The following is a 22,273-nucleotide window of genomic DNA, read 5'->3' as shown; positions in this document are numbered from 1 at the left end:
ATTCTCTCCTCCCTTCAGTTATAAGTGCAAAATGTCCAGTGGGCCAGTCACAAAACACTAAGCAGAGACAGGCGGGCCCCTCACTGTGCAGTGTATCTGGCTAGGGTCCCAAAACCTGCTTCTTTATCTGGTGCTTTCACCCCAAAATAGCTGTGGCCTGCCCAGAGGGAAGGGGGTTTCTGCTTGGTCTCCACTGGACAGATGACATGATCACTTCTACCCTGAAATCCTAGCCCTAGCCCTCAACGTTCCTCTCCTCTCCAACTACTACCCCTCTTCTTCATGGTCTTTCAAAAGAAATTAATAATGTATATTCACAGCACAAAACTGAGCTTCACTGTGATGTCTTCATGGATGACCTCATGTACCTTGGAGCACATGCTCCATTATCCTTCCCTGTCTCTCCCTCCTCCCCTCATTGGTCCTCTTCCACTTCCCAAATAATCCTTCTGCTTTCACACCACACAAGATAGGTAAGCAGGTAGGTAGGTAGGCAGGCTTTCTCTAGAATCTAGACCACTGGTTCTCTACCTGGGGATGACAACACCTTTGAGGATCAAACAACATTCTCACAGGGGCCACCTAAGACCATCCTGCTATCAGATATTTACATTATAATTCACATTAGTAGCAAAATTGCAGTTAAATAATTGTATTGCTTGAGGTCACAACATGAGGAACTGTATTAAAGGGTTGCAGCATTGGGAAGGTTGAGAACCACCCCTCTAGACTCTACACACATGGGCAAACTCATGGCATTTGGCTTCTTTCCATTCACACAAAGGTCCCCAGTGCCATCCAAGAAGGCCATTTCTTACAAATGACATCATGTCTGAATGACACTCCACTGTGTGCATACAGTACACTCTCCACTCATCTGTGGACAGGCTAATCTAAGCTGCTTCCATAGCTTGGCGGCCCTAGCTCTTAGCATGTGTCCACTCTCAAGATCTGTTTAAGGCAATGTGGCCACAGTGCCCTGTCCAGCTGGCCCTGCCAAGTCCAGGTTGGATCTCTGGTGGCAGGTGCTGATTTCTATCCAGCTCTGACTTGCATAGGACACGGAGCTGTGACAGCAAGCATTCAAGGATGACGCAGAGAAGCCTCTTGTGTGCCTAGCAGTGGCCACAGTGTCAGAGGACTTTGCTCACTCAGACCTTGGAACTCCTGGCTGTGCTCCCATCTCTGCCTCAGTCAGCCCTGTTCTGTCAGCAGTGGGAGCTAAGAGAGCTCCTTTCACCTGCCTGGACACGGGGCAGACTCACAGCTTCAGGACGGTGCTGATAAACCTCCCCACACCACCTGACAGTGCTGGGACACCAGGCTGGAAGGGAGATTCAAGTCCCAGTCCCCCAATTCCTGCCCTCTCACTAGCATTCCTACCCTGGGGTTCTTCTGACAGTGGCACCTATGGCTAGTGAGGCCTTTTGAGACAGGGATTTTCTCAGTAGCTATCAAGCCAGTCCTGGAACTTACTCTGTGGACCAGGCTGGTCTCAAACTCACAGAATTCTACCTGCCTCTGCTTCCCAAGTGCTGGGATTAAAGGTGTGCGCCACCTGGCCTAGTGAGGACTTATAAATAGTCCCCTCGACACATGAAGACCCAGACCAAGCCCGCTGACAGCTTTGATTACACCTATATGCCTATGACCCATTTGCAGGCATGCTGGCTCTCAGAGAGGGACCTCAGTGGTCACCATAACCTAAATGCCAGATGCTTCTACCTAAGGTAGATGCACATCCCAGACTGAAAACAGCCTCCTCAGGCAGAGGGGTCTGCTGTGTTTTCTCTGTCTGCTCTTCCTACACAGGCGTGCTCCTGAGGGGCTGGTGGCCAGCGGCAGTGTCCCCAGATTGTGACAGTGTAAGGAGAAGAAGCCAGGGCAGAAGAATGACTGCCAATCCAAAGCTGCTCAGAAAGAGGAGTGCCGCATCGGCTACTTACCTCGTCTGTGTACTGGACATTGTCCACAGCATACTTTTCCTTGAAATGCTCCTTGGAATGGATCCTCAAAAGAAAGCACAACGAAAGCCATGGTCAGGGCTTGGCGACACCTCAGCCTGGCCACCTTATGCCCTGGCCCCATGCCTGCCACGATGTGAGGCTCTAGCACCCAGCAGGTACACCCAGGACTTGATAAAGGGTGCCAGGCCACTGGACCATCTCTGCTGCCCCTGGAACCCTGGACTCAGTCCACGATGCCCCTGGCCGCCTGCAGCAGCTGTGGAACATGGTCCCTGCTTCCACCATCTCCCTCCACATCACTGACCCACCGGGCAGCCAGCCAGTGTGCCTCACCTTCAGGGGCACGGAATAAGTAACCTCCCAGGCTGGACCTCTTTAAAAGAAGGTTAATAAACTAACTCTTTAAGGAAGTCAGCGTCAGTATTTCTCAGTGTGATGAGAAGAATTTAAGCTTAGTCCTCAAACTTGAAAAATTAGTCAAGGAGAAATTAGTCAAGGAGCAGGTGAGGTGAGAGAGCCCTCACCCAGCTCTTGATGCTCTCTCCTGAATCTAGCAGGCTGTCACCACACCACACCACACCTGGCCCCCACCCCCAGGTCCCAGTTAGTAGAGGAGTCAGTGTTGTTTGGGGCAATGTGCTCACATATGGAAGAAAACTACATGGGGAGGGGGTGATGTCACCAGCCAAGTGCCAAGTCCAGTTTGTATATATGCCGCCCTTACATTACACACCTGACTGCCACATAAGGGGAGATACCCACCCCTTCCCATCCTATGGAGGTCTCACAGCAGGTATCCCACCCAGCAGAGGCCTCAGTATCATACAGAAGGTGGTCTCATATTCTACTTCCACAGCCAGGATGGGTTTATAGATTGTGGGGGAGGCAGTTCTGGGAGTCCCAACAAGGAGCCCATGATTCTCTCTGGCCCGCTATCAATCTCCTTCCACCCAAGCAAGCAAAACTGGCTGTCAGAGGTGCAGACTACAAGTTCAGGGGACAGGGGAGGGCAGTGCAAGCAGCAGCAAGGGGCTCACAGCCCAGGTAAAAAACCTACCTCAGGTTGAGAACTCTGATCTCACAGAATGCCCTCTGCTCCCCCCCACCAACTTTGGCCTCTAAAAAACTCATCGAGTATCAAGTTCTTGCTATTAATTAAATTTGCACAATGTGGCACATTGACTTCTGCCATGAGACAGGACTCACAAGCTAACTGGCCAAGATCCGACACCTCCATTAGCAAGAGGCCTCAAGAGCTGAGACAGGATGTGTCATTTCACCTGGATCCTGGGAGTACCAGCTGCAGGCTGGAAAAGCAAGAGGCAGGGCCACCAACAGAACAGCTGCTAAGTTTCCTCATTCCCTCTCCAGCTGTGCCGACTCAGCCCAGTCCCACCTCCAGTCCCAGTTACTTCCTCATGGCCCCTTGGGAAAGGCATGAAAAGCAAACTCCCTTTCCCGATTCAGCCTCCAGGGCTCTGTACAGAGGGTCAGGCCAGCCACTAACATGGGGGACCTAACCTTTCCATGTCCGCTGCCATAGGGCACCTGAAGCCTCCCTCCAAAAAATGTCCTTTAGTGGGAAGTCACCAGGAAGCATTTCCCTGCCATTCCCTCCCCCAGGGAGTCTCACAAGTTAGGATTCATCAGAGACATGCCACACCGGAGAAGCCTGGTGAGGTCTGCAGATGGTAAGCCCCAGGTCGAGGAAGTGGCAGCAAAGAGAAGGTGATCATAGTGGGCTGTGATCAGTGGGTGTCCCCATTGCTTGGGCTCACCTATAAACATCCACATGGTGGTTATACAAGTTACCTCTACATGATGAAATGCCTTATAGTCATTCTAAGATAAGAGTTATTTATTTGGGCTCAGGTCGTTTTGTTTCAGAGGGCTTGGTCTGTGGTTGCTTGGCTCCACTGACTCTGAGTTAACAGGAAGAGCATGTACGAAGGCGGTTCCCTTCATAGTGGATAGGAAGCTGAGAGCAGAGACAGGGGCACACACACATCCCCAAGGACACATCCCCAGTGACTTATTTCCTCCAAAGTCTTCCTAAAGTTTCTAAAACTTCGAAACAGCACCGCCAGGAGGAAGCAAGCATATATGACCTTATGGGGACAATCTACATTTAAGCCACAACAGCAGCCACGAGCCATTCCTCTGTCTGTGGTAAGGCAGAGCAATTGATGGCTGACCCCTAGAAAAGCCCCAACAGGAAGAAGAGGGCACAGGTACAAGTCCCATCAAGTGCCCCCTGCTCAGTACTTGCTCTCCTTATAGAGGCAGATACCACAGTCTAAGCTAAGTGCAAACCTCCCGCGCATTAATGCTTGCCAGGAATAACCGCCAACATATAATAAAATATGAAGTGCTGCGAGTCTCTTGTCTGCTGCTCTGCACATCACATTCTTCTTAGAAAGGGCAGAGATAATTAAGTTTGAACAGTTCTTGCTTTTTCATGTTTGTGGCTTAATTACAGTAAAAATCATTTAAATGTTACCTGAAGGGCTATGTGTGCCAGGCTGCAGGATCAAACCAGCCACGGAACACACCTGGCAGCCAGGACTTAGTGAGGGAACAGTGACATGGCAAGTGACATTGCCAGGAAGGTCACTGGGAATCTCTGACTACTCTGAGGGTTGTGCTGCTCAGGGCACAAGGGTCTATACAGTCTTAGAGGGTCTACACCCAGTCCCAGCTCATGCCTGGCCCTGTCACATGGGAGGGCCCAATGGAAAGAAGCAGACTGAAGGGACGGGTCAGAAGAGGAGCTGCGTTCACTCAGACACTCCTCATTCAGGTGCACAGAACAGTTATGGCAGAAGAGAGAAGTCCCCTCATTTGACAGGATACCCACCCATCCTGTAAAGAGGATTTGTGCTTGGGCACCCAGGCCCATGCAGGCCTGCTCCACCAGCAGCTGAGCCCCCAGCACAAGCCCAGAGTTAGGGCAGACAACGCCTGGTCACAGTGCCTGAGCCCCAAAGCCCTGTGTGAGGCCTCAGGTGAGACGGTGCCATTAAATCAATGCCACATGATGGAGGCATGATGGAACCCTCCAGAAAATGAGATTTTAAAGGAGTGGGTCTTCGTGGCTAGCCGACCACCTGCATGCCGTTAATGAATAAGTAAGAAGGGCCAAAAGACAGTAGCCACTGTCAGTTTCCGGCGCCTGGCGCCTGCCTTCAGCTCCAAACAATGCCACTTCCTTTTATTTCACTGGTGGCACAACATGGTGCGTGCAGAGCAGAAGTCAGCAACCATGTCAAGATGTCATTAAGTTGTCAAAGAGGAAAGTAGCTTTCTGCAAATCAGAGCAGGTGTCTGAGCCTGGAGACTGCTCGTATGTGTGAACTGGAGCAGCCGCAGTGCATCCGCTGAGATTACCTGACAAAGAAGTCAGGCAGAGGACGGCCACACTGTAAGGAGATGTGATGGAGACAGACCCACCCATGACGAGGGTAGCCATGAAAGCTGGGACTCTGGTTAATCCCTAGGTTCTGGTGGTCACTGCATGGGTACAGGAGGAGTCAATAAGAACTCAGTAGCCCCTTCTCAAGGACTGATTCTGTTACAGAGCCCATCCCTCCTCCTAATTAGGGCAGGAGCCAGAGTACGGTCCAGAGAGGCTCAGGAAGCTGTGGTCCTTGTGACTCAAAGTGCACAAGTGGGGGGCCAGTACCATAAATAACTTGAGACCACTTCCCACACACCACATCTCATGCCACAAACAGCCCACTTGCAAGTGTGATGGCACATGCCTCTGATTCTGGAAGCTGAGATAGGAAGACCTTGAATTCAAGGTCAGCCTGAGCTACACAAGACCCTGTCCCAAACAACAAAAGTCACCTCATATGCATCCCACTCCAAATCACAACACATCACACACACACACATGCCCCCTACACACACATACACACGCCCATACAGGTTCTACTATCAAAAGGAGCTGTGCACAGGGCCTCTGGGACTCAGCCCTGGAGAGGTCATAGTAGTCTCTTCCTGGGCAGCCTGAGGCCCAGACAGGTACTCCTCCCTGCCAAACAACGCCAGGCACACTATCTCTCCTTCCAGTTGGGTCAGCAACAGGCATGACTGTAGAGGATCCTTCATCCCTACCTAGAGCTGCTCACTTTGGACGGGCCCTGACTGATGTGCTGTGTCACAGAGGGAACTTCCAGTTTGCTTACAGGAGCCCACACACCCCAGGCCACACTTACAGGCAGCTAATCCTCTTTTGGATAGACTCCTACAAATAGACATCAAGGGCTCCCATCCTCCCACTTCAGGGAGGGTGTAGGGTGAGGCACAGGCCAGCCTTAGGCTTCCAGTCCCCTCCCCCACCATCAACCCTGATAGCAAGGCTGCACTCACGGAAGCTGTGGATTCCACAGCAGAACGCTGGTTCCCTGAGTGACTCTGGATTGTAGTATCTGCCAGATGGATTTTCAAAAGCCATCAGATAGAGACTCCAAAGGAAGCTGAGGAGCTTAAGGTCAAATGTTCAGTCTGGTGGGTTTTGATTGCAAAGGCCAGGTAATCCCATCAGCCTTGCTCCTGGTGCCCTATCGATTACGAGCGCGTCTGGAAGCAGCCGAGCACATCAGATCTGGCTGCTTCCCAGCTCAAGCCCAGACAACCAGCCCCTTTGTCACCTGCCCATTACAACCAGGCCTTCCCTCCCAAACACTCAGGACAGAGAGACAGAGTCACCCCAGGGTACAGAAAGGAAAGGTCTGCTGAGGGAGTCAAGGATACAAGAGAAAAGAAAAATCTCAGCCGAGGAGTCATAATTTCCTTTCAGACCACAGCTCCCTGGTCTAGCCTGCACTGTGCACACACAGCTGGGACCACAGCTCCCTGGTCTAGCCTGCACTGTGCACACACAACTGGGACCACAGCTCCCTGGTCTAGTCTGCACTGTGCACACACAGCTGGGACCACAGCTCCCTGGTCTAGCCTGCACAGCACACTCAGTTGGGACCACAGCTCCCTGGTCTAGCCTGCACAGCACACTCAGCCTCATTCACCAGGGGAACCAACGCTGCAGACCCACTTCTACCCTCAAGGTTACTCAAGGCTCTATTCTGCACTAGACAATGAGCTGCCTCAGCAAAGCACGACAGACTAAAGGAGAGCTTTGAACAGTCTCTGAGACTCAGCTGCGGCCGAGGTGCAGACTATAATTCCTGTATTCTTGAAGACTATACACCCAGAAAACAGACTGCTAACAGCTGATGCCAGACCAATCAGATCCTGGGCTTTAAACCCTTTAGTCAAAGGCTATTTAGCTGCCAAGATGTAAGTGTAAGAGACATGGGAGTTCACACAGGTTCAGCAGCTGGGATAGAGTCTCTTCGGCAAGATCAATCCTCCACTCTTCCAGCTGTAGAAGATGCTTGTCTTCAACTCACAGGCAGCATCCTTCCTTTCTTGATAGTGCCAGTTCTTCATTAGAAGGGAATATCTAGGTACACAGCTCAGTGGTGGAATGCTTGCCTAGCATGTGCAAGGCCCCAGAGTCAATCCCCAGCAATACACCACACCACACACATGCACACATGTAACCACATCATTCTTTTGCCAGGGCATAGTGGTCATCACCTGTAATCCCAGCACTTGGGAAGAGGAAGGTGGATCTCTACCTACATAGTGACATTCAAGAAAGAAGGGGCAGGAGGATAATGAAGGAGACACACTCAGGGTCCGTCCACCTCTCCAGACAGAAACTCTGAGTGGGGTCAACTGAAGGTCAACAGACCCCCATGGTCCATCCCCACAGCTCACAGATGACAGTGTCTGCCAACCTCTGAGCTGACTCTCTAGGCAACAGGGCATCTCAATAAGCTCAGCTTGAGCCAGGAAGTATCTTAACATCCAAGTTCTGCTCAGGAGGACAGGCTGGTGTGCAAGAAGGATTCTGGGAGTGTCTCACCCAGATGAGAAGGCTGGTCCAGTTATAGATGTTATGGTTTGGAAGAGAAATGTCATATTGAAGACCTGCTCCCCTGTGAGGAAATGCTCAGGAGACATTTAAGATGGTATTAACTTCATCAGTGGATTAACTACTGGGCTTTTAGGAGCATTTGGGAAGCAGATGTATAGGTGGAGGCTGTGCATTCATTTCCCAGCTGCTCAGACCTGAATAATCACACAGAAACTATATTAGTTACAACACTGTTCAGCCAATGATTCAGGCATATCTCTAGCTAACTCTTATATCTTGAATTAACCCATTTCTATTAATCTATATATCGAAAGAAGGCTGTGACTTACTGGTAAAGATCTAGCATCTGTCCCTTAGGCAGCTACATGGCATCTTTGACTCCGCCTACTCTCTCTCTCTATATATATATATATAGGTAGGTAGGTAGGTAGGTAGGTAGGTAGATAGATAGGTAGATAGATAGATATAGATATCTTCCAGCCTGCCTATATTCTGCCCTGCTATAGATAGATAGATAGATAGATAGATATAGAGATATCTTCCAGTCTGCCTATATTCTGCCCTGCTATAGACCAAAAGAGCTTCTTTATTAACCAATGGTAGTAAAACATATTCATAGCATACGGATGAGAATCCCACATCACAGAGGTAGGAGGATCTCAGTGAGTTCAACAACAGCCTGGTCTACATAGTCTATCTGTCTGTCTTCCCCTACCCCTTTCATTCTATCATGAGGACAGCTGTGTGACAAGCCTCCACTACTATAGTATTCTACCTTATGTCAGACACACAGCCATGGAGGCTGCAGACCATAAAACAAAATCTCTGAAACCATGAGCCAAAATTAACCTTTCCTCTTTTTAATTAGTTTCTCTCGGGTACTCTGTCATAGCAGTGAAAACCTGACTTAGACACTTCAGTGGAGTAATACCCAACCCTAACACTGAGTGGAACAAAACCCAGAAACTATTTATCCTTGCTGGGGTTTGAAATTAAAACATCCCCCATAGGTTCACGTGTTTGAATACCTGATCCCTAGCTGCTGTTCTGGAAGGTTGAGAACTTTTATTAGCTGGGTCACTGGGGGCCAGCTTTGAGTTAACAGCCTAGCCACATGCTCGGTTCTGTTCTCTGCTTCCACTGCTGCCTTCCCCACCATGATGAGCTGTGCCTTCTGAAACCAGAACACATCTTTCTTCCCTTAAGTTGCTCTGTCAGGTATTCTGCTGGAATGAGAAAGGTCACTGATGTGTGGACTCTCAAGGTCAGGAAGTGAGACAGAACCTAGGCAGCAAGGCTAACCTCTGCTTCATGACCCCTGTGACCTCAGCAGAAGCTTGGCTCATCTCACGCTTCATTCATGCTTACGGCTGGTGCTGCACCAGCTGGAGGCTCCCCACACGGGTGAGTCTGGGTTTCCTCAAAGTAGGGCAGCTGAGCTCTGGAGGGAACCGTCCCAATGGAGAGAACCAGGGTGAAGCCTCAACGCACTTTATGGTCTAGCCTTAGAAGTCAACAGCCAACATCCTGCAACACAGTCCTGACCAGGGTCAAGCAGGAATAAAACAGATTCCACCTTTCTGAACAGGCAGGTTACAAGCTCAGTGCCAGCCTGGAACTATCCGGTGACGTCCAAGTCAGACATTCAGGGACATTATAACTGCACTCCTAGCGGCACCATCACCTCATGCTCTCACCTCGGGTGTAACCAAGCCAACCACACACCATTGTACTATAATGGTATTGTTTCCTAGGAAGGAATTAGAGCAGAGGTCAGCCTCACTTGCTGTACTTGATGGCCACCACGTGGAGGCCATGGCAGATCACAGGTAAGCCTTACTTCCAATCGCAGCTCCCACAAGTACAGACCACAGTGCCAACACAGGTCTTCCCAGCACACTGAACCTGTTTCCTCCTTATAGCAGGAAATGGTAAGGATTTGGCTGCAAATGGAATATAAGCTAGGGAGGTATGAGGTATGGCCTCCCCTGGGCAGCCATGTTGTTTATCCCAAAGGCAGCTAGACAAGACATGCCCACTCCCCACCCTTTCTGAGTCGCTCCCAAGGGTCAAGCCGAGAAAACCTCACAGAAGAACCAGAGCCTGTTTCTCTCCTGCTGCCAACTCTGTCTTAGCTGCATCTTCACAGCAACACTGATGGCCCAGGGCCAGCCTGGCATGCTGCCCAGTGGCCTAAAAGCAGAACTGATGCCAATTTGTGGAGTTGGATGCCCTCCCCCAAGACAGAAGAGCAGCATGCCAGGACCAGCCATGGACACTGTGGAGTCTGCTTGGAGCAGAAGAGACAGCACACTAAGCAGAGGGAGTTTGCAGGACAGCCCTTTAGGGGCCCTGGCCCTCGGCAAAGAGCTCAGAGTCCCTGTGGCAGCCAGGTGCCATGTCACTCAAACCAGCCACAGACTCAGACTCATCAGCCCACCTGGTAATGAGCACGATGGGGCAGCAGCTAACAAAGGCTGCAATTTCCACATTAGCCTGGAATAATCATTCTCCAGGCAGAAATGACAGACTGGAAGGTAAGATCCTCTGATAGGTTCAAACATCCCTGGATACACAGCATCTGCCTCAGTGCTGTGAGCAGGCAGGAGCTGCCAGGTATCTTGGAAGGCAGAAGTGGGACAGCCTCTCCCAGGAAGCTTAGTCTGGCCTCTGGTACCAAACTCCTCACGTGGCACAGCCCTAATCCTCCACCATCTCTCCCAGAGAGGCCAATGAAGGACCAGAGGTAGGCGTTAATAACACCCCCGGACATGGGTAATGAGCCTCAGAAAGGAGGCCTGGACAGCACACACTCCCCCATCAACGCCACGCGGAGGCGAACACCTACTGGTGCAAAAGCCGCCAGCACTTTTAGTATGCAGGGAATCTGGGCTTTCAATAAACCATGCCTCCACACCATAGCTTTGAGCTGACCCCTCTTCCCAACTGAGGTTCAGGGCCGTAATACAGAACACGCCATCAAAGGACCTGACTACTAACCGCCCCTCTCCTGTCCCCACCCGATCATCACCCCCAAGCCAGGGACCACTCCTTACTTTCCCATCCAGGTGGCGTAGCTAGGAGGAAGCCTGGGCACGAACAGGGTCGACTTTCCAGTGTCCACATCAATGACACCATAGCAGCCTGACTCGATGACACCGAAGGCCCAGTGAAAGAAGGACTCCTGTGGAGAGCAAGCGGCTTTATTACCCGGGCACCAGAGCAGAAGCAGGAGGTACAAGAGGGAGGTGAGCAGAGGCTTAGGACTCCCAGCCTGGTTCCCAGTCCAGCTACCAGCTCTCCGTCTGCTATGCTGTGGCTTATCAAGAGCAGACAGGGCCCCCTCTGACCCTGCCTTCTACTCTCTCTCTTAAAATTCGTATTTATACATTGTGTACATCTGTGTGTGTACCACAGTGCACATGTGTAGAAAGAGAACAACCTGAAGGAATTGGTTCTTTCTTTCTTTCTACCTTGTGGGTCCTGGGGATCAAACTCAGGTAGCTGAGCTTGGCAGCAGGCACTTTCATTCCCTGAGCCATTTCCCCAGCCCATCCATCTGCAGGTCACCTCCTAGGCCCACGAAAGACAGCAGCCAACAGCACCAAGCACAAACTCAATTAAGAAACTCACACAGAATATCTGCATCCAAATGAACACACACAAACAGAGAGAGGGGAAGAGAGGAGGAAGAGAGAGAGAGAGAGAGAGAGAGAGAGAGAGAGAGAGAGAGAGAGAGAGAGAGAGAGAGAGAAGGGCTCAGTAGTAAGCACTGAGCTGATGTCACCAAGGTATTAAGTCAGGAAGGGAGCCCACAGTTACTTTAGGAAAGTGACTTTTTAAACTATAAATATATAGACCTCTAGAAGCTTCAAGACTAGGTGAGGCCTATTTCTGAGACCTCCATGACACTGCAGTGGATGGACTCCAGCCCAGAGACCACACTACTGTGTTCCTTCCCTTCTACACCACCTGCCCCTTCACATTCCACTGGGCCTCCCCCTCCTGCTCCTAGAAAGGTCTGTCCACAGTTCTGGATCTGGAAGCTGACAGAGAAAATAACCATAGGCATAGTTTTATGTTGTTATGTGCACACATACAGTGGCAGTATTAGAGATTGAAGTTAGAACCTACTGTGTGCCACACCCCAGCCCCTCACTGGGAGTTTCTAGGCAGATGCTCTACTATTGAGCCATGCCCCTAGCCCCTCACTAGGGAGTTCTAGGCAGGTGCTTTACCACTGAACATGGTCAGTTCTCTTTTTCATTTTGAGGTAGGGTCTCTCTAAGTTTTCCAGTCTCACTTTGAACTATTGATCCAACAAATTAAGCCTCTTGAGTGCTGGGATTATAGGTCTACATCATCAGGCCTGGCTAGAAGATGGGGTCCTAATTCCAGGTCTACCTGTTGGCAAGTTATCTTCCCCAGGTCTCAGTCTCCTCCTCTGTAAAGTTGGCATGATGCTAGAATCAGTGAGAGCAGGCCCAGTGCTGGATCAACCTAGCTTCCTGGGCAAGCACTGTTACCCCGAGGGACTTTGTGTACTGGAGTAATTCTCAGCTAAGTACAGGCTATCTAGGCCGTACACCAGAGTTCTAGAACTTCATAGGGCACCTGATACACATATGCGGGGTGCACAGCCCAGTTAGGGTACCAAGGGTGAGCACTGGCCAAATCAGATTAAGGCTGGGGCCTTTAAACAGGTGGATCACACAATCCTCCCAGCTCTCTTCCCTGCCAGCATCCAGTCCCAGGAACTCAACCCCTCATCTGCAGCTTGATTTTCTGCTGTCCCCCAACACTGTAGCCAGTGGCCCAGACATTGGGTCCTCCTATTCACACTGTCCTCTTTCTTGTCCAAATTCACCCTGGCTCTGGTTTACTCCAGAGACCAGCTCCTCCATGAAACCTGCTTGCTCCCCCAAGGATATCTTTCTATGCCTTGAAAGCTCTGCCCAACAGGTGATGGTGAAGGTTCTGACCCCAGATGTGGAATCCCTGCTCCCATGTTGTCTCCAGGGACTCTTGGAACCAACCCGCCAAGTCCCCAGCCCCACGCCTGGTGTTGGAGGTAGACAGGCCTGTAAGAATAGGGTGAAGGCTCACCTGGCGGAAGATGATGGAGGTATCGGTGCAGTAACGTTGCATCTCTTCCCCGCCCTGCAACACAACAACTGAGCCTGCCTGTACCGCTGCATTCTTCCTCAGCCTCTCACACAGGCGCTGCCTGTTCAGGGCGAACAGCGCCAGTGGCACCTTCAGGGTCTCATTCCCCAGGGAAAAGGAAGGGCTGCAGAGATATAAGCATATACAGCACAGCCGGTTAGCACCTCCCTCACGCACCCATCACCTGTGGTCTGGGCCTGTGGGGGACTCCCATCAACCTGTGGCAAGCCAGCCTGAACCTAGCCTATTGGAGCCCAGAGACAACCAAGGCTATAGAGGCTTGTCCATCATACTCTATCCTTCTGCTCCTCAGCGCCTGGCTTACCCTGGGGATGAGGGACGACTGTACCTTCTCAGCTAGTAGGCAGGCAAGGCTTGAGGAAAAGTCTTGGCAGGGGCTAGAGATGTCACTCATGTGTCACCCTTCAGGGCTTGCCATCTGCTTTGGATTTTCTAGAACAGGTGGGAAAGCTGAGCTCTGACCCAGACAGCACTGGCCACCTCTATGCCCACGCCATTCTGCCCACTGAGTTCTGACCCAGACAGCACTGGCCACCTCCATGGATTCGCCATTCTGCTCCACTTCACATATGTTGCCAGCCTTAGAGCCTACCTTGGTAGTTCCCGTACCCAACAATACACAACCCCTCAGTATACACATACAGTGCACCCCTACAGCACCGTGCTCCTGTGACCAGCAGGTATAGAGTGCAGACCTCAAGGATTGCAAGGCTGGTGTTATGGAAAAGTCTACAGGAGCTGGGAAGGGCCAGGCCTGGCATCACTGGGAAATGTCCCCCCCCCCCAGATTTCCAGGATAGCTCAAGTTCCACGCCATACCTGTGGCTTACACACAGCCTGCCCCATCCCCCTACCTATTCACAGGTTGCTTCTGCAATGTATTTTCCCCCACTGGGGCAACTTCAACATTCAGATATACAATAACCTGACCCTAAAACCAGAAAAAATGCTTCCTCATTGCTCTCAGCAATCCATTGCTTCCTCCACTTTGCAGTAAGTACTCTAAAGAGGAACCCAGACTCTGGCATTCCTGACAACCCGTGCTCCCTAGTTTACCCCATGAGGCCTACACATCGCTCCCCTAAGCAAAAATAATCCATCTGGCCACAATGACCCTACATGCCTGAACCTGCAGCAGGTCCTGATCTAGTCCTCACCAGGCCTTTCTGTGGCCATGATACTGGTAGACACTACTGCTGAATTCCACCTAACACAGCTCCTCCATCCTCACTCAGTTCCTTTCCCCGACCCTTTCCAGACCGACCTCCTACTGGAACTCCAGGGCTAGGTCCATAAGCTTCCCTCCACTGGGCATAGCTGAGTTAACTCAGTGCTTCAGCTTTAAGTCCCATCTATTGCCACAGACCAATGATGTCCCTCTAGATGTAGAGCCTCCTCACCCCGCCCTGACATATCTCTCACCTCAAACTCAGGAAGCATGACAAAGACTCATGCCACTTGAGGTGGCTGTACTTTGACAGTGTCCAAGCCATCCTTGCTTTCTCATTCCACCTCTGGTCCCTCACCCACACATACCTAGAACCTCCTTCTCCACCCAGGGGACTTCCCCCAGGTGGCCCGGCTCCACCTCGCACCAGGACAACTTTAAGAAGCTCTCCACTGCTTTCCTGGTCTGAGCTTCCCACCCTTTAGCAGCCTCTTCCTACTTGCCAAGCACAGACTTCATTTGTTGCTGTCTCTCCAGGGGACAGGTGACACCCCAAGACAAAGGCAGAACTGGTGTGGATGCCTGGTAAACAAATGAACTCAGGCAGGCAAGCAGGCAGACCATGACAGGCAGTTAAGAGATCAGATAAAGGATAGAGGGTGCAAGAGGGAGCCCCTGAAGTGGCCAGTTGCGGGGAAGTGGAAGAGTTCAAGAGCAGGCTCAAGCCAGGACTACTACCAGCACAGTAGCCTCTGAACGAGGACTGTGGTGGGCCTCCCCTTACATCAGGGTGGACCATGAAGAGGCCTTGGGGACCCGCATGCCTTACACATCCCTCCCACACATCTTGGCCCGATGCCAAGCATTCCCTCTTATCCTCACTGCTCCAGCCCAACCACTACCACAGGTCCCACACAGCACTAGGCCAGTCCACTGTCCTCCAGAGCCAACCCCACCTACAGTGTCTTGAACATACAGACTGTGAGTATGGTTAAGTCCATCAGCCTGGGCCGAGCCTATGGGAGGCATGAGAGATGGGGAGGGAGAGAAGCAGAACAGTGGACATAGAGACCCTGCTCCCTTGCTGCCTTTCCTGGCAGGCCAGAGGACTAAATGGCCCGAGCCAGTCTCTCATAGCAGAGCCACAACGATCCTCTTCTTCCCAGTTCGTTTCACATTCCTACAGTTCTGTCAAACCATCCCTGTAGCAGCGAAATGACACCATCAACCAGGTCCCTAACTGGAACAGGTCCTCCATGAGACAGACCTACATCTGTTTGAGTCACCGTGTCCTTTGCCTAGCACCCTGACCAACACGCAGCAAGTGCTTGATAAATATATGCTGCGTATGCCATTGTGGGGAGCACACCCCAACCGTGCGGATTAGCCGGTGCCGAATCAGCTCCAACTGTGCGGCAGGAAGGGTGAAGGAGAGGAGAACATCCGCACGTGCTCTGGACACTGACTCCTACCCCACATCCGCCCTTCCTTCCTCCTGGGACAGTGTGCAGGAGGCTGGGTGGGCACGAGTAGCCAGGGCTTCCACAAAGCTAGGGCTGATATCTGTCATTCTCAGCAACAAGGATGAAAGGGCAGGAGGATCCTGGTAACAGTTTGTAAACAAGGATCCCAAGTGGCCTGGCTGACAGGAACTAAAAGTGCACCCTCTAGCACCCACATCCAAGGGACTGCCACACCCTTCCCACACACTCAGTAACACCCATGGAAGGAGTCATCACAAGCGGAGGAGGGGACTTATCTTTACAGCGTCCTCGTGAGCAAATGCATAGGGTCCCCTGCTATGGATGGGCTCAGACCAAGTCACCCCTCCCACAGCACCACTGGTTAAAAATGCTCATCTAGCTTCCTCGCCTTCCCCGGCTCCCCTCCTTGTGGTCCAGCTCCTTAAGTCTACTAAGTGCCGCTTGCTCCTGGCATGTGATGACTCCATCTGGAAGGCTCTTGTCCTCTTGTCTCAAAGGCCTAAAATCCCTTCAGACACTCAGACTTGGGGCCTGCTGCCTGTTTCACATAAGGGTCTTGAACACTCTGGTATCTAAGGGGGTTCCTGGGACAAGCCCCTGGGAGACTGAAGGGTGACTGCACTTACCCCTCCACAGGGCTCAGTCACAACACCACCCACCTTGTCCTGGGCTGGGTTTAAGAAAGGCAGCTCAGCCTAAACCACCAGGCAAGGCCATGTGCTGCAATCACTGAGTACTGCAGGAGACGCTCAGGATCAAAGATTATGAGGACACCAAACCCTTGGAGAGGCAGCCAGGGCCAGAGAGTGACCTGTCCCTGTGGATTTATCTAATGTAGCACCAAGGAAACATCCCCAACTGGTTTCTTTTGTGGTGCTGGGGATTAAACCCAGGGTCTGGCACATCCTAAGCAAGTACCTCCCCGACCCCAGCTACATCCCCAGCCAACCCCCTTTTTTAACGTTTTATTTTGAGACAGACTGACCTTGAACTTGCTCTGTCAGTGTTGAACTTGCAATCCTCCTGCCTCAGACTCCTAAGTAGCTGTAATTTCAGGCCAGTGCCTCTAAGACTGGCTGTCCAACTGGTTTCTGATGAAGGTTTGTTTGTTGGCTACTAATTGACCCTTGGGATTTAAAAGCATGTCATTCCTGCGTCCTGGGACAAACAAAGCACAGTCTACTGCATGCATCCAGGGCACAGGTATGTTTGAGACAGCGAAAGTGGCTGGTGCACCGGCTCAGGGATTAAAGACATCCACAGAACAGACCCTCTCAGGCCATCCACCAAGGCTGAGGAAGCAGCCCAGGGCCAACAACAGACTGACTAATAACAGAGCCAACCCCAGGGAGAGTGCAGTGCCACCACCCCTGAAGTCCATCCTTGTCCCAAACTCCCTGTGCCTCTGCCTCAGGGTTTCTATTGCTGTGATAAACACCATGACCATAAACAACTTGGGGAGGAAAGAGTTTATTTACTTCCATTTCCACATCACAGTCCATCATCCAAAAAAGTCAAGGCAGGAACCTGGAGGCAGGAGCCGATACAGAAGCCAGGGAGGGGTGCTGTTTACTAGCTTACTCCCCGTGGCTTGCTCAGCTTTTCTTATAGAACCCAGGACCTCCCACACCAATCATCAAGAAAATGGACTACAAGCTTGCCTACAGGCAAATCTGATGGGGACATTTTCTCTATTGAGGTTCCCTCTTCCAAAATGACTCTTGTTGTTTTGTTTCAAGTTGAGATAAAACTAGCTAGCACAACTACCCTGTCCTTTGCCCCCAATGGTCACCTGTAGGTTTCTGGGCCCACAGAAAGCCATACAGAGGTTATTAACCCCTCAACTTCTTGATGAAAAACCACTGCTTTGTTTTCTCTAAGCCATCATTCAAACTTATGTTTTACTCAATTATTGATGTAAGCAACTAAACACTGAGTATCAGCAATGCCTGGGTATCTGCCACCCACAGAACTCAGGAGTACTTTTACTTCACAGGATTGCTGCAACATTTTCTCAAGATGCCACCCTTGCTTATCACGACGCCAAAATCAAGGTGCCTGTTAGACCTGCTCCAGCCTGCTGTTATCTAATGTATTAATATAAACGCACAGGACCGCGCCACAAATTCATTTAACATTTTGATAGCTGCATTTCCATTGGTTTTCCTTGTAATCTTGCATTCATTTAATGCATTCTAAAACATTACACCACGCTGGGCGTGGTGGCATCCTAGCATTTGGGAGGCTGAGGCAAGTGGATTGTAACTCAGGCCAGCCTGGGCTACACAATTGAGATCCTTTGCCTATATCTAGCTAATAAATAAATGGTATTAAAGGGTGCTGCTGCTCTGGTCTGTCTTTAAGGTCCTCATGAAGAGGCTTGGTCTCCAGTGTAACAATATCATGAACCTTTAAAAGGTCTGGGGCTTTCTGGGAGATGACTAGGAAATAAAACTAATTATTCATTCTCAAGGGAATGAGTTAGGCATCGTGGGGCTGTCGCAGGTACTGAGGCAGTGGGTTGTCACAAAGTGAGGTCAGCTGGCTGTCTTGCCACAGGACCTTTCTTTTATGCACAAGCTACCCGTCCCTTTCATGTGTAGTCCTCCCATTGGATGTCATCCACCAAGTTCTAACACCAGGTGAGGCTCTCACTGGAGGCAGTTGGCTGGTATGGCTTCCAGAACTGTGAGCAAAATAAAATAATTTTCTTTATAAGGTTCCAGCCTCAGGCATTTAGGTACAGCAGCAGAACACAGACGAAGACAAGCACACAGGTTTCCCTAACACCCACAAGCTCCACTGCACAGGCTCTAACAAGATCCCTGTGCTACCATGTGATGCCACTTCTGGATAGAGCCACATGGATAAACACCCAGAAAAAGACAGGCCAGACAAGAAGGACCAGGCATTGAAATGTTCAGTAGCCATTGGCTACCTAACTACAGGAAGATATTCCTGACTGGGGGGCTTTAGGCAGGAGGCAGGTACCCCACAGACACTTCCCAGTCGCTGAGAAGGACTGCAGAGCCAGCACACACATGCAGGGACAAACAGGGAAGAATGAATAGAGAAGAACCAGAGAGGGCAAAGGGCACCTGGGCCAGCCCGGCTTCCACGACTCTCCAGCTTTGCAGTGTCAGCGTGAGGACTTTGCACAAGGCTCACACGAGGGTGTGACAGCGTTTGATCAAGACCCTGATTCCTTCCAACACTGTTCGTCTAGAATGCTTACTCCAGCATGGCAAGTAGCTCATCACACACACCCAGGGCAGCTGGTGCGATGGCCCTTGCTGACTGGGCATGGCTAAGAAAATTCACAGGGTAAATGTCCCTTTCATTCGCATGACACCCTTTCACCAAGCTCTAATCATAAGTTGGTGGCCCCAGGGATACAAACCAAATTGATCCTGGGTCCCAAGGATGCCAGGAAAGCGATGACAGAAAGTTGAGATGTTACTCATGATGGGCAGATGTAAAAATGTGTGCAGGGACCTTTCAATGGGAGGCCTTTTTGTGGGAGGAGGAACCATGTGGACTGGACCTACAAGTCTGTGAGCAACCTTTTTGTTAATCATGTTAGAAGTCAAGAGTATTCCAGGGCCATTAGGTGAGCAGGCCCCAGGACAAGAACACAGGTCAACAAATACAGACGGGTACATAGTCAACTCAGAGCATGGCTCAATGAGAAAGCACAGTTACCTCCTACCAGAGCATAGAATTAGGGAAGTTTCTCACTGAGTCTGAGATGCTACTTAGGGCATCTATTGCTCCTCAACTCATACGGGGTACACCTGAGATTCTCATGAGCCTCCTGCTCCTCAACTCGTACAAGGTACACCTGAGCCTCCTGCTCCGGGGCTTTACTAGTACTCCTTGGGAAACCAACCCTGACTCATCTGAAGCCTGCGGCTATTCAGTCAGTTAAGAAGCATTAAATCTGACACTCTTAGCTGGGCATGGTGGCCTCTGCCTGTAATCCCAGTACTCCGGAGGCTTATGCAGGAGGCTCATGAGTTCAAGGCCTACACAGAGCAAGTCCCTATCTCAAAAATCTAAGTTAAAAAAAAAAAATGCTGGGAATATAGTATAGTGGAGAACATCTGGCCTGGCACAAGAAGTCCTGCGTTACAACCTTGGCACTTCCAAAAGTGGGGGAAAACCATTGACATAGTGATCTATCATGTGCCTGCAGCAGCCGAGAGCCAAGCTTTCTAAGGAACATCCTCCAGTCTTGTCCCCTCAGGAAATCAGTGGACTCAACTCAAGCTCTGCCCAAGGAGGCCCTGGCCAACTGTGGAAACTCCTCACATCTGTTACATGCCTCCCCAAGATCTGGGTCACCATTTCAGCCATCTTGCATGATGACCCCAGACATCAGCTTGGCCACAAGAGGCTTTCTTTGAAGATTTGGCCAGGTCCTATCCCAGCTTGGGAACCTTCCAGAAAGAAGCAAGCCTTGGGCCAGCCTGGAACCTCAAACCCAAATGCAGCTGCTGGAACTATCTGTGACTACCTGGCTATCCCAGATGGACAGATGAGATGCCACAGACAGATACCTGCCCTTACTTATTGCTCACTGTGCTTCTTAACAGAGGGTCAAAGGCTTGGCTCAAAGTTCTGGTTCTGGCCCCCTGGACACCTACCAGGACTTTGTCTGCACAGTTCTCCAACCTAAGTGTGTCTCACTGTTTAAAGTTCATCCCAAAGATCACCCCATGACCCCAGAGCCCAGTCTCTCACTGGCACAGACCAAGATCAAAGACAGAGATATAGACAACAGAATCCCACTTGCCCATCAGCTTTAATGGCCCAGTGTTGCTCCAAGGAAAGGCAGGCACCCACCCACTAAGTGACTGCCACAGTCAAAGCTCTCCCAACCCTGGAAGCCATCTAAGATGCCAATGTGTTTCCATTTCCCCGTCTTACACAGAGAGATGCATTTGGTCCACTAGTTTCCCTATACTTAGCTCCCAAGCCTGTATGTGGAGGGCTGCCCTCTTCTACCCCACCCTTCCTAAAACCCTGTACCACTAAATCCACGATTTCTCCCACTGAAATCACAGCTCAAGCTATCAGGCTCTTTAAGAAACAGATCCCACCAGGCAGTGGTAGTGGTGCAAGCTTTAATGCCAGCACTTAGGGGGGCAGAGGCAGGCAGATCTCTGTGAGGTCTGGTCTACAGAATGAGTTCCAGGACAGCTAGGGCTACATAGAGAAATCCTGTCTCAACCAAAAAAAAAAAAAAAAAAAAAAAAAAAAAAAAAAAAAAAAAAGGAAAAAAAGGGAGGGGGGGATAGATCCTAAACAGGACAGTGCTATATGCTTGAAATGCCAGCATTCTGAAGGGCAAAGCAAATGGAGTTTGAGGCTAGACTGTGGTGCATAGTGAGACCCTTATCTAAAATTTTTTAAAAAGCAAATTCCAGATGACAACCCTTCCTGCTCCCCCAGGACCAAGTCTGGAGTGGTCACTGGTCACCACACCTACTAGTTCAGGGATGCACCCTACTCTCCCTGCCCCCAAGACTGAGTGAGCCCATCTGTCCACACTTCCTTCCAACAGGACCACCGACCCTCCTTTAATTCTACAGAATCTTGGCAGGCCTAAATCGACCCAGGCACTGAATGGGCTAGTGAGGCCCAGCATGAAGTCTGCACTAGAGATAGAGAGGAGGCAACCGACACATGGAAAACCAGGCACTACAGAGCTAATCAGTTAGGGGAAGGTGTCTTGGAGGAGCTGACATTTGGGCCTAAAAAGAAATCAAGGGAAGAGCTGGCCTGAGAAACTGGGATTCCACGCCCACTCCAAAAGTTACCCTAATTCTTAGGGAAGCGCCGGGGGACCTGGAGCCCACCCCATCGGAGGGGCGTGGCAGTGAACAGGTTTGCCAAGCTGCCATCTCTGCCACGGACGGTGAGGCCACCACACGCTGGGCTCCAGGGCAGCCCCCCAAGGGCCAGGGGGCAGTCGCAAGCGTGAAGGGACGCAGCGGGTACCACTTGCCCGGCGCTCGGTTTCAGCGCCCGCGATTAGAAGTGCGCGGCCCGCGGCCACACAGCAACCCCAGAAAGAGCCCGGGGGCTGTCACCCACTGTCCAGCCCGGAACACCGAGGCAGGCCACCTCTCCGCACCCGCGGGCAGGAGCGAGGGTCAGACTCGGCACTCACCGTGAGGTGGACGCCATGTTCACTCAGCGCGAGCGTCACGTGGAGTGCAGCGTCAGCTGAACCTGCCTGGGTCCCGACGAGAGGATGGGGCGGGACCAGGGGCGGGTTTTTAAGTCTGCGGGGGCGGGGCAGACAGCCTTGGTCCCTCCCCTCCGGCTCCGGACCGCACACAGAAGAGGCGGAACCCTGGAGGGGTTAAGGGTCTGCGCTGGGCGTCTCAGGCTCCTGCGAGTAGCCAAGAGGGACCTTTGCGAGGAGACTCTCCAGGCTTTTCCTCGTGGGAGGAAGTGTCCTGAGACAGGAGATGACTTGATTCTAGGTCAACCCCTGACCTTATGTTGTGGC

The 22,273-nt window shown here is 51.2% G+C and overlaps 1 protein-coding gene across 1 annotated transcript in view; it reads right to left on the bottom strand.

Moving 5' to 3' along the window:
* The window catches only part of Pepd (peptidase D), a 134,437-nt gene extending 112,419 nt beyond the window's left edge, over positions 1-22,018 (bottom strand). Inside the window, exons 1-4 of the mRNA XM_050119289.1 lie at positions 21,929-22,018; positions 13,021-13,204; positions 10,971-11,098; positions 1,947-2,010 (exon numbers count right to left, since the gene is read on the bottom strand). Of these exons, the coding sequence (XP_049975246.1) occupies positions 1,947-2,010; positions 10,971-11,098; positions 13,021-13,204; positions 21,929-21,945 (393 nt within the window). The 5' untranslated portion in view covers positions 21,946-22,018. The remainder of the gene's footprint in view (positions 1-1,946; positions 2,011-10,970; positions 11,099-13,020; positions 13,205-21,928) is intronic.
* Positions 22,019-22,273: the final 255 nt, after the last annotated feature.

The sequence above is a fragment of the Alexandromys fortis genome, unplaced genomic scaffold, assembly GCF_014885135.2.
Source record: "Alexandromys fortis isolate MF-2015 unplaced genomic scaffold, M_Fortis_MF-2015_v1.1 scaffold_140, whole genome shotgun sequence".
NCBI classification, from domain to species: Eukaryota; Metazoa; Chordata; class Mammalia; order Rodentia; family Cricetidae; genus Alexandromys; species Alexandromys fortis.
The sequence above is the reverse complement of the archived record's forward strand: the minus strand, read 5'-3'. Positions and strand labels throughout refer to the sequence as shown.